The 13,210-nt window shown below is 43.0% G+C and overlaps 1 protein-coding gene across 6 annotated transcripts in view; it reads right to left on the reverse strand.

The window, feature by feature from the left end:
- The window catches only part of SRPK2 (SRSF protein kinase 2), a 234,592-nt gene that overhangs the window by 26,848 nt on the left and 194,534 nt on the right, over positions 1-13,210 (reverse strand). For all 6 annotated transcript variants that reach the window (XM_030215992.1, XM_030215991.1, XM_030215990.1 and 3 more), the window contains one exon: positions 10,801-11,298. In XM_030215992.1, the coding sequence (XP_030071852.1) occupies positions 10,801-11,298 (498 nt within the window). The remainder of the gene's footprint in view (positions 1-10,800; positions 11,299-13,210) is intronic.

Genomic DNA, 13,210 nt, shown 5'->3' on the forward strand with positions numbered 1-13,210 from the left:
TCTGACGAAGAAGGGCAACCTTCGAAAGCTAATCAAGAAATGTATTAAGTTATGTCCAATAAAAAAGGTATCATCTTATTTTCTTTTCCATGTTTTATTTTGTTTAATTTCTATTGATATCCTTAAGAGTGGACTAACACGGCTACCACAATCCCCGGAATGTTGAAACTCTCTGCTCAGTGTACTGCGGCAGCTAAGAAAGCAAATAGAATGTTAGGCATTATTAGGAAAGGAATGGAAAATAACAATCTGAATATTATAATGCCTTTGTATCGCTCCGTTGTGTGGCCGAACCTCTATTACTGTGTGCAATTCTGGTTACTTCATTGTAAAAAAAATATAGTGGAATTAGAAAAGGTACAGAGAAGGGCAACGAAAATAATAAAGGGGATGGGATGACTTCCCCATAAGGAAGTGCTAAAGAGGCTAGGGCTCTTCAGCTTGGAGAAGAGACAGCTGAGGGGAGATTTAATAATGGTCTATGGACTTTTTCTTTAGGAAGCTGTCCAAACCTTTTTTAAACTCCGTTAAGCTAACTGCCTTTACCACATTCTCTGGGAACGAATTCCAGAGTTTAATTACTCGTTGAGTGAAGAAAACTTTTCTCTGATTCGTTTTAAATTTCTACATTGTAGTTTCATCGCATGCCCCCTAGTCCTAGTATTTTTGTAAAGCATAAACTGGTTGTGGAACATTTTTCCAGTATCTATATGGACTATGCCTAACTACATTGTTATTCTGTAAATTGTTGGAAGACTTTTTTGGGGGGGAGGGGGACTTTGCTCACACCTTTTTCAGTAGTAGCTCAAGATGAGTTACATTCAGGTACATTATATATATATATATATATATATATATATATGAATATATATATATATATATATATATACATATATTTAATAAGTACTGATTTTATAGTTTTTTTTTCAATGAATAGTTTTTTTTATTTTTATAAGTAGGTTTGCTAGTATGGTACCCATCTCATCATCTTGGATTATTTGTGTAAGGTTCAACATGTCAAAAGAAACTTCTGCTCCTTGTTCAACTTGGTTGATATTTTCCTTTTTATGCTTTTTATATGGTGGCATATAGTATACCTTAGAGACTAGCGGATAAGCCTGTTCAGGGATCTTCAATATCTCTGATAGATATTTCTTAAAGGTTATTAATGGAGTAATAGATGTAACTTTGGGAAAATTAATCAACCTTAGAGTTTTAGCTCTTAGTTGATTTTCTAGATTTTCATTTTTATAATGTAGTAGCTTATTTTCCTTAATCAAGTTGAACTGAGCTTGTTGATTAGATTTTATATTGTCATTATTCGTTTCTATTGTTTTCTCAATATTTAATATTCTTGTTTCCAAGGTTGAAATCTTTTCCAAAGGAAATTTAGTAGTTTGGGTTACCAATTGCAATTTCTGTGAAAAAGAAGTTTCTAAGCTCATAAGCTTCCCAAATTGAGTCTAGAGTAAGTCTTTTTTGCCTGTAAAACCAACTAAGCGCAGTGAATTCAGCTGAAGTTTCACCCGATGGCTGCTTCTCCTCTACTGCTCTGGGGTCTGCCAAAACACTGGCTCTCCCCAATGCCTCTCCTCTGCTCACATCCAGTGGCTCCAAGCTGCAATCCGACCCCATAGGAGGAAGCACTCCCTGGTCTGGTCAGTGACACAAGGGGCTTCCCGCCCATGTTGCAGCTCCACTGCCGGCATTCTCTGAGGCTTCCGCTCGTCGGGGCTAAATGAGATCTCAGCCTCAAGTTAGGGGAGTGGGACACCTTCCACCGCTCCCTCCAGCAGCAAAGCTCCTATCCCCGGTAAACTTCCAGGCACAGCAAAGCGGTCCATTGGCCCCCTCCTTTTCGGCATGAACACAGGTAAAAAGTTTCAATAATGAAGGTAATCAGGTGAAGAGCCGCCATACAGCGTTCTCCTCAGGACGTCATCTTGTCTCACTGAGTGACATTTGAAACTTTTCAAGGATTGGGATTTGTTCACTTTGGGAAATGCACATCTTTTCTATTTTTGTGGAGTTATAATTGACAAAATCTGTGGCAGATATTTTGCTAGATATACCATTTTTAAGACCGGTGAAGAAGTTCTAACAGCAGTTCTGTGAAAAATAGTTCACAAGAATGAGCCGAACACTTGTAGAGTACAAGAGAAAATGCATTTGTTTCTCTATTACCAGTACTGAACTGCTTATAAAGAGTCTGGCTTTCTTGGGCGGAAGGATGGGGTGGGGTGTCCATTTCATTTTTTGTCTGCAAGTTTTTTTGTAGTTCCCTATTTTGTATCAAGTGAGGGTGGGGCCATGTTTTACATGTGCAAGTGAAGTGATTCTACTAGCATGTACTGTCTATGTAGGAATCTGTAACAGAGAGCAGACACTGAAAGTCCAAACAAAATATTTCAGTGTCTGCTTTTTGTTTATCTCTTCTGCTGTTGCAAGACACTCAGCACCTCTTTGCTGTTCCAGTCTATTGGAATCTGTAACAGTACAGCTTGTTACAGTTTTCCAATAAGGGATATGGATAAAGGGATTTAATATACCTGCTTTAGTAGGTATAATGGTGTTCTAGGAACCACTTTAATATTTATAGCAGTCTTTTCATAGGTGGGTAAGGGTTGTTATGGTTTTTTAAATTTGTTATATAGATTTTTAAATGTCTTTTTGCAGGATTTTGTGTTATTCTGCAAAGTGTCTGGCCCTATTTAAAAGCAGGCCCTTGGCACCCAAACTAAAACTGTTCAAGACTATTGGTCTCCAAATCCTGTAGAGTTACCACACAAACAAAAACCTATCTGATATAAACAAAGTGACTGGCAGTGAAAGAAGCATGTGCTGTTCCTGAAGTGACAAACATAATCTGAATATTTTTTGTATGACATGTTGTAAGCGGGACAGCTCTGTTGTTCGGGAATATGGAGTTTGTAATAGAGGTTGGCGAAGAGGAAGGAGGAAGGAAAAAGTGGTGACTCATTGCATGCAGGGGGTGGGCCAGGGCGGGCTGGACTGAGACAAGCTGGTCCCTAGCTGTCAGTTTCTGTTTCAGCTTTGATTGAAGCTGAGTGGCAAATCTCAACCGTAGATTCGGTTTCGGCCACCCCCTAGTTCAGAGGTTTTCAACCCAGTCCTCAGGGTACATCCAGCAAGTCGGGGTTTTGGATGTGCCTCGAGGACTGGGTTGAAAATTTCTGCTCTAATTGGGATACAGAACAGGAGGCGCAGAGTTTATACTGAGATTCTGTCTAATCCTGTAGAGAATCCAGACTTCACTCCCACACAGAATTTGTTGAATGATGCTATCAATTATAATGGCAGTCTGGTAGCTGAAACTAGCTGGAGGGGAAGGGTTTCTTTATGCATAGAAGGCCCTGGTGTCTCATATTGCTAATTTAAAAAGGGTGGGGGGAGGAAGAGTGTGTGATGTGATGATGGGCATGATGTAAAGATGTGTTGTTTTGGCTCCCCCCCCACCCAGCCATACCTTGCTTATCACCCTGTTGCCGCCCCAAATATTTCTGTCTAGACATGCCACTGCCTGCCAATAACTAATTAATTCCCAAAGTCTTTTTCCCAAGCTTTCATATAATTGTACTTAGTCAACAATCCCCTTTGCAAGTAAGCATAAAAGTAGGTGATTACTGTTTCAGCCCCTTCACTGAATTCCACAAATTTTCAAGTTCCCTCACTATGCCCTTCCCATCTTTCCTATTCACTCTCATGAAGTGCTAGACCCTACATTATCTTTAAAAAAATGCCCCACTGATAATAAAAATTCTCTTGAAAGTTCACTAAATGGCAAAGAATCTCTCTTATCCATGAGATGTTGAAACTTACTGATTCCCATCTCTCAAAAGTTCCCCTCTCATATTCCAGTTTGAACATGTTTATATCTTATAGGGGCAAAGCCAGCTACCTAATTTCATACACCCTTTAATCTCAATTTCCCTCTTGATCCTAATAAATGCCTAGTATAGGGATTCACTTTCATCCCCCCAACCCCATCTGACACCCAAAGGAGAGATTTTAACTTCCCTCTCTCATAACTACCCTTGTTCTAACAGGGCCCTGGTTTATCCTCCCCTCCTTCCCATTCCAAAATATGCTTGGCTGCCAAATAGTACAATCTACAATTAGGGAGTGCCAAACTCACTTCCCGTTTACTCCTATACAATATAGACCGAGTCATTTGAGGTCTGCCCCCCCACCCCCCAAATGGATTTATTCCTTTCTAGATGAATGTTATTGTCCTCCCAGTGACTCCTACTGGGAGGGTTTGGAAAAAGAAAGGAAGCCTTCACAAAATTGTAACTATTGCTATCCCTCTTCACCATGAGAAGTAATTATCAGTCTACTTATCTATTTCCCTCTGGAAATCATGACCTGAACAATATGTGCATTAGGGGTGAGGACTTGTTAACGTCCAGTAGAAATGATCATCATCGTGTCTTGAATGCACATTACTACCACGGTAAAAATCATTTGTAATGCTGGATTCAGTAAAGACTTCACCATTTATATTTAAATCTGTTTTTACTGAGCATCAACAGTACACAACCGAAAGAAAAATAGGCTTGGTTTCCTATAGCCCTCTGCCAGTAATACAAACATAGTATAGCCATTTCCCCAACCAAACCCCTCCATCCTCATACCAAAGTTTGTATCATTCCAATCAAGTGGAAGCAAGAAAACAACACTAAATAAAAAAAATAAATAAATACTCTAACAGCTACTAGAATAATACATGTGGTTCAGTATCAAACTGCTTGAAACCTGTACCAAAAATTGATCGCACACAGAAAGGTTTTTCTTTTCTCTTTTTGCAGAAAGTGTCGCATTTTTCACCTCCTACAATGCCAAACGATGGCTGTTGGAAATGCCATGTTCAAACAGATGGAGTCTCTGGATTCACCCAGGAACATAAGATGCACTTCTTCCCATTAAAAGTTTTCTAAGTAGTGCCTTCTGTATCTTGCCCAATGTGCCCAGCCCCTCTGATAGATCAACTATTACCAAGTCCACTGTAAAATGAATACGGATGTGTAATAACGTACTCAAAGAACTATTTCAGACCAAAAATGCTGTATGAGAGTATAGCCCCACAAGATGTGGTGAAAGGTATTGTCACCACCTTTGCACCCGACACACATCAGAGAAGTCAACCTCCCTGCTTTACATGATGTCTAAATTCCACGGCCAACAATGGCCAAAGTTTCACAACCTTCATCAGGGTCCGTGGAATATACACTTACTCTACACTAAGTGGACATCATGAAAAATGAAGAATTGAAATGTCTTAAAAGCTAAGTAAAACATTTATATGGACAATCTAATTTAATATAATAAAGAATTTTGAGAGGTTTTTAGCCAATGATGACTGCATGAACTCCTGGAAGTGATCAGCTATAAAGCTAAGAAGGAGTCAGTTGAGGCTTTTCCTCTCATTTATAATAAGATCGAAAAACTTTGACATGTAAAAAAAAGTTTGATATATACTCATTTGCAGAGGATTAATTTGAAGTTGAATTTTCAATAAGCTATCCGGTGTTGCTGCAGGGCATGAAGGATTTTTTTTTACATTTAATGGGTGATGAAATGCCCCCCACATTCCAGGAAATTAAATGAACCATATCACCCTACAAAAGGCCCCAATAGCCCCACTCCTAATCCAAAGGAGACACGGAGAGAGGATGTTCCTGCCGCTCCCCCTCCCCAACCAATCTCCGTTCTTGTATCCCAGGTAGCTTCCCTCAGCAGTACACATGTTCCCACCCATCAGGAAATCCATATCCAACAACAAACTAAACAACTGCCACTTAGCCACATTACCAACCCTTGTCCTAACTACCCACTGTACAAGCAACCCCCAACCACACATCCTCCCCACCCCTCATCCCCATGAATCCTAATCTATAGTGTTCCGCCTGGAAAGGGAACAGGACTTCCTGAAATACCCTTTCCTACCTACCTCCCACCCCCAACCCACCCACTCACCAACCAGGTCTTCAAGGCCCTTGGCCCTAAACAATTCCGACACTCTGAAGAAAGCTTAACATCCCTGAAGAAAAATTAACATCCCTATACTTAATGTCCCATATGAGATAACATTCATACAGTCACTTTAAGAAAAAGCGATCAAGTCCTCCACAGATGTGCCAAGCTAAGAGGCATGTTCCATGGAGGGCTAGGGGGCCCCTAAAATTGAAGAACTCTTCTCACATGGAAGACTCTGCCAAACCAACGTCATCCTCTTCCGCCAGTTCCTCATTGTGTGAAGAAGAAGAAAGTGGTGAAGAGTGGCCATTTTCCATGCAGGGCTCCAGCATTCTCAGGAGCAGGCGTTGGCCTCCCAGCACCAGCAGGGAAGTACGCCCCATGCCCCTTCGGGGTCTCTGTGGTCGAGCCTCAGAGAGCCCTTGACTCCTTATCCAGATCTAAAATGAACTTTCAGGCTTAATTCGGGGTAGTCAGGAATTTCCGCCTACCATTCACTGTCACCACCATCCCACTAGAAGGCCCCTATTTTGTGTCTCCACCTTATATTGAAAGAGTTCTGCGCACTTCCGTATAGTTTCTAAACTTTAGTCTAGAAAAATCCAAACCTCTGCTTGGTTATAAGAACAAACTTTAAGCTGCCTCATTTTCTGGACCACTAATTGTCTGTTGACAGCACAGTAACTTCACCACAAAGGCTCGCTGGGGGACCACAGACTCTGGCCTGGGCCACAGTTCCCTATGAACTCTTTCAATTTCATATGTTCAAAACTTGCACACAGCAAGTTTTAAACATATATCACAGGGTCTCTACCTTCTTTGCCCTATAGGACTCCAAGGATCCATAGGTTAGACCTTTGGCGTCTATTTTCCTGATCCTCCATTTTGTCTAACAGGTAGTCCATTTGCTTTTGCAACATGCTCCTAAAGGATTTCTCCTCTGTCCAATCCTCTTCCAGGATTAGGATCCTGGATTCAAGTGAGTCCAATCAAGTGGTCAGGGCTTCAAATCTATCCTCCAATCTTGCCGCAAACTAAGTCCACTATTTGTCTTGGTCCCCCTAATTTCCTTGAGAACCAAGTCCCATATGGCTTCTGGAATCTTACTGGGAGTGTCCTCACCGGTTGCAGGGGAGGAGGCCAGAGATGGCGATTTAGCTGGGCTATTAGCGTACTTTTCCAAATATCCAGATTTTGCAGAATGCATGTCCTTTATTGGTCTTAGTTGTTTAGGCATGGCGATGCAATTCTGGAAAGGGTCCCCAGGGCTTCCAGAGGGTTCCTAGGAGCTACCCCCAAATCCAGGGGCAAGTGCCTGCTCTCTCTTCTCCAGAGGTGGGTCTACTCACTGGCCAGCCAAAACGATGGAAACTGAGCCTCTGGTTCCAGTGGTGCTCCGAATTCAGGTAGCCACCTCAGAACTGAAGGCCTCTCAGAGTGGAGGGTAAGCACTACTCTGCCTCCTTTCAGCTGGGCCCTCACCACGTGTAGCGTCTCCTTTAATTATCCAGCAACCACGGGCCTCTCATCTTCTGCAGCTGGGAGTGCCATGCTCACAGTATGCCCCGCATCCCTTCGCTCGCAACTCCCTCCAGCATGGTCCACGGCACAGAAGGCCACCTTCGGCACGATGGAGCCAGACTGCATCATTGGGCACTCTGGCTCAGTTCACCTGCGGCTCTGCGGGCTGCCCACGCCTCAAAGCTCTGGGCTGCTCTCCTGCCACGCACGGCTTCCAGGGCCCCCAAATGTGCACCACTGTGGGATTGTCATGGTTTGGGGGTCGACCGACACTCAGTGAAAGTCAGAGCTGCCTAGGTGGGGAGTCTGCCACGGGTGAACCTCGGGAGAACAGCAGAGCTCCAACTATGTGTGTCCACCTTGACCGCAAACTCCGCTGTTAGTCTCAAGACTTCACCATTTAATGAATCAGGCAATACAATCCCTCATGTCAACAACTAATGTTCATGCGGCTTAATAAATAGGCCTCGCATTACTCACTTCCACACAGTTCACATGGCATCACATTCATAAATAACAAAATATTCCCTCCCAAAAATCCTCACTTAGTAGTGGCTCAGTAATATGGAAGATATATTACATTAAATTGCTTAACTATAACAGGTATTCTCCATACCAAGCAGGATTAGTCAGGCACACAAGCAGGTAATGTCATCCAGTAACACTGAGATGGAACAGCTTTCCCAAAGCTGCCATTGGATGATGTCGCCCACTTATATGCTTCACCTGATTGACTCCATGCTCTGTGACAGGATATTTAACATTGGAATCAGTATGGACCAAAGAGCTCCAATGTGTGCACATATTCTGGTAAAAACATGATGTGAAATTAGCTAGCAAGATATTTAAACTTTGGGAGATTCAATTTTATTTTTATATGCCCATGAACAGGTTGGCTGGATGACTGTCTTGCAGACAACCAAGGTGGATATAGGGACAACATTCACAGCACATGGTGGAGTGGGTGTGGGGGATGTCCAGTCATTATGCAATGGTAACACTAACAAGTAGGATGCATTTGTACTGGATTCCCACAGGGCCTTCAGTCTGTGGTTTCCTTTAAAAGCTCTGTGCAAGCTTCTCAGCCCTGCTTTTATTTAACAGGTGGCTCCATGCTCCAACAGCACAGAATAAAATCTAAAAATGTATTACTATTGGCAGGACTAGGAATTGTTCTAAAAATATGGTAAATACCTCAGAGATTTGGATATGAAGAGACATGGTTGCACAGATCACCAGCAGTTGGTTCTAAGTTGGAAGCCCGAACAGAAACACAGAAAATGACAGCAGATAAACACCACATGGGCCATCCAGTCTGCCTATCCAATCCATCCATTCTCTTCTCCTTTCCCTTTAGAGATCCTATGTGTTTGTCCCATGCTTTTTTTAAAATTTGGATACAGTCTTGTTCTTCACCACCTCCACTGGGAGGCCATTCCATGCATCCACCACCCTTTCTGTAAAAAAGTATTTCTATAGATTATTTCTGAGTTTATCTCCTTTCATCTTCATCCCATCCCCCTCTCTCCTGAGCTTCCTTTTAGCTAAAACGTCTCTATCATATCTCCCCTCTGCCGCCTTTCTTCCAAAGCATATATTTTGAGATGTTTAAAGTCTATCCCCAAATATTTTATGATGAAGACCACTAGTAGCCACCCTCCAGACCCACTCCATCTTATGTCCTTTTGAAGTTCTAGTCTCCAGACCTGTACAAAGTACTCTTCATGGGATATCACCAAAAACCTATACAGAGGCACTATCACTTCTTTTTTCCTTCTGGCCATTCTTCTCCCTACATACCCAAGCATCCTTCTGGCTTTTGCCATCACTTTTTCTACTTGTTTGGCCACCTTAAGATCGATACAATCATTCCCAAGCTCTGCTCTTCTTTTGTGCATAGAAGTACTTCACCCCTTATATTATACCATTCCCCCAGGTTTTTGAAGTCCACATGCATGACCTTGCATTTTTTAGCATTAAATCTTAGCTGTCAAATTCTAGACCATTTGTCAAGCTTCACTAGATTCCTTTTCATGCTATTTACATCATCAGAGATGTCTACCCTATTATAGACTCTGGTATCATCCACAAAGAAAAAAACCTTAGAAATCCAATTACCATTAACCTTTGTCACCTTCCACTCAACCAGTTTCTAATCCAGTTAGTCACTATGGGGCCGAGGACATTCGTTTTTAAGTCGCCTGTGAGAAACAGTATCAAATACTTTGCTAAATTCTAAGTACACCACATCCAATGCTATCCCTCAATCAAGCTATCTGGTTACCCAGTCAAAGAAATTAATCAGATTCATGTGACAAGACCTATCTCTAGTGAAACAATGCTGCCTCACGTCTTGCAAAACACCGGATTCCAGAAAATTCACTATCAGAAACTACAGGGCCAAACCACACAATTTAAAAAATGCCCAGAAACAGAATTCTGAGATAAACTAAATGTTTATCATTCTGTAGCAATCAAACATATAAACGGCGAGTGACCTTACTCACTCGCAAATGCGCAGTAGAGACGTCCCTCTCTGCCCCGCCCCCACGTCAATACGTGATGACGGGGGCGGGACAAAGAGGGAAGTCTCTACTGGCATGCTGCAGACGTCGGAAACGCTCCCCCTCCCCCGGAGTCGCCGCCGCCCCTCCATCTGGCCCGAGCACTGTGAACTTACATCACCACGCAGCAGCAGGCACATCAGCAAAGCTGCCGTCGGGCTTCCTTCTCTGCCTTTGTCCCGCCCTCGCCGACGTTACGTCACACGAGGGTGGGACACAGGCAGAGAAGAAAGCCCGCCCTGACGGCAGCTTTGCTGATGTGCCTGCTGCTGCGTGCTGATGTAAGTTTACAGTGCTGCTCAGGCCTGGTGGAGGGGCGGTGGCGGCGACTCCGGGGGAGGCGGGGCGGGGCTCGGAAACCCCCCCATTCCAAAAGTAGCCCGTTTTCACGGGCTCAACGGCTAGTGCAGCTATAAAGCAAAGTAAGTTACCTGGATATTTTTAGCACCTTTCAGTTTAATATCCTTAAAGACATTTTATTTTCATCTTTGTTGCGTTTAATCAGTCATGATTCTATAGATTTTGTAAGGGAGGCACAGAGGGACAGGTGCTGTATAGAAAAATTCTTATCAGTTCTCAAAACATAATTAGGACTGTTCAACGATGTTACTAAATATACACTAAACACTTTCTATCGAGTGCCTTTTGACTAGAATATCAAGACAAATACCAGTCTAAGTTTACATAGAACAACTGGATTACGACAGAAATGGCTTACCTTTTGGTTGATCTCCAGTGCTAGATGCTGAAACTGTTCTGCTTCTGTCATGAGAAGGACTACTTTCTTCTCTCTCTGTAACAGCTGATCCCTCAGATGCAGCTGAACCAGAAGCAACAGATTCCAAAGGCCCTGAAAACACAGAGCCTGTAAATTCCGAAAAATGTGATTCCGGACTTTTATGTTGTCCATTTGGCAATTCACCGTTAAATTGTTCATAGGAGCTACTAAAAGCATAATCACTTTCTGCATTTGGCTCATCCAAGTTGTATTCCTCTGGATTTGGGCATTCTTCTTCTTCTTCATCCTCTTCATCTTCCAGCTGCTGCTCCAATAAAAAAGGACCGTTTTCAATATGGCCATTTGTTTTGGGGGAGTCTATCCAGGGGGGGGGCATACTAATTAATTCCTGTTTGGCATCAGCATCAGCATCATCATCATCTTTTTCTGTGTTCTCTTTCTCCGTGTCCTCTTTTTCCTCCTGGTCATCTGCTTCACCTTCAAAACATGAAGGAAAAAATCTGCCATTAAATTAAAGCTTTAAGTGAATTTTAGTTACCAAATAACAAAGAACAAGATGTTCATTCAATCAGAACACTACACTTCTAAAACTGCACTTCTCTTGTGTAACTCGACATAAAATGATGGATTTTAAAAATAAAAACATCAAAATACAAATCTATCATATTCTTACGCCCATAAAGCGAGTGTTAATATGCATTTTTACAAACTGCACCTAACCACTATGCATGAGTGCGCTATACCAATGAATTTTTTTTTACATACTACTACTTCTTAACACTTCTATAGAGCTACAAGGCATACGCAGCGCGGTACACCATACACATAAAGACAGTCCCTGCTCAAAGAGCTCACAATCTAAATTGGACAAACATGTGCTAACTGCAAAATTTGTACGGCCTTTTCTTTTTAGTAGGCTTTGGGGCTCATTTTCAAAGCACTTAGACTCACAAAGTTCCATAGTAACCTATGGAACTTTGTAACGCTAAGTGCTTTGAAAATATGCCTCTTTGTGTGCTAATAATGCCTGCAAGAACCTAAAAAGAAAAGCCATTAAGGGGAGGTCACGTGACGCCATGAACGGGAGCGGGTGCTGAAAAATCTGCTCCCGCCAGCTTACCCTCTAATCCCTCGTAAACAGCGAGTTCCCGCACGCAGGGTGCTTCCTTTTGGCGATCGCCGTGGTGGGAGATAGCGAAGCAGCGATTTAGCCCAGAAAATCGAACCTCAATGGCGGCGAAAGGAGTCAGGCGGGAAAAAGAAAAAACGCAACCCGGCGAGGACAAAATGGCCGCTCCAGCCAGTCCGCCGGCGAACACTGCAAGCTCAGCGTGGGTGGCAGAAGTGGCGGCGGAGGTAAAGACCGCCATGGAGCCCTTGTTGGACAGACGGCTGGGGCCCATAGACACCAAATTAGCCCAGGTACAGGAGCATTTGGGACAAATAAATAAAGACATGGCTGAGTTCCAGCAGAGACATGAAGCCCTTGAGGACAGAGTAAACGCGATAGAGGAAGAAAACGCGCAGTTGAAGGCCCAGGTTGCAGGCTATGAAGAAAAACTCGAAGATCTAGAGAACAGATCTAGGAGAAATAACCTTCGCTTCGTGGGATTACCAGAAGTGCTGGACGGCCCCAGTCTTAGAGCATTTTTGGAAAAATGGCTGACTGAACAGTTACAGCTCCCAGCAGACCTAGGGGCCTTGCAAGTGGAAAGAGCGCATCATGTGGGGCCTAAACAACAGGATCATTCGCGGCCACGAGTGGTGATATGTCGCTTGCTAAACTTTGCACATAAGGAAGCTATCCTGCAGGCCTGAGAAGAGATCAGGAACTGCAATATGGAAATAAAAAAATACTTTGTTTTCAGGATTATTCAGCAGCAGTTGCCACACAGAGGAGGAAATTCTCGCCAATCTGCTCCAGGCTCTTTGCCTTGAAGATTAGATTCGCACTGCAATATCCAGCTAAATTAAGAGTCACGTACCAAGCGGATAGAAAGATTTACACTACAGTGGAGCAAGCGCAAGCGTTCCTAAATTCAGTAGAGCCCAGATGAATGGTGGACTGTTGCGGGGCAGGAAGGAGGCAGAATGGCTATAAGAAATGAGAGAATGGCCCAGAAGAGCAAGGTGGATCTATAATTTTGTTACCTTTGTTGGCTTTATTGGCAGTTTTTTTTTTTTTTTTTTTTTTGGCATAACTGATCCTAGCCAAGAGGCGAGAACTGGTCGAGTTGGATGACCGGATGCCTAAGCCGTGGAGATGATACTGTGGACGACCAAAATCTAAGGGTTCCTATCCAGAATGGACGAGAATTCTTAATTCAGGCCAAGGGAGTCATGCAACGTGAGCAGTTGTACACAGTTGGGGACTTGTTTGGGAATGTGG

This window comes from Microcaecilia unicolor, chromosome 10 (assembly GCF_901765095.1).
Source record: "Microcaecilia unicolor chromosome 10, aMicUni1.1, whole genome shotgun sequence".
Taxonomy (NCBI): Eukaryota; Metazoa; Chordata; class Amphibia; order Gymnophiona; family Siphonopidae; genus Microcaecilia; species Microcaecilia unicolor.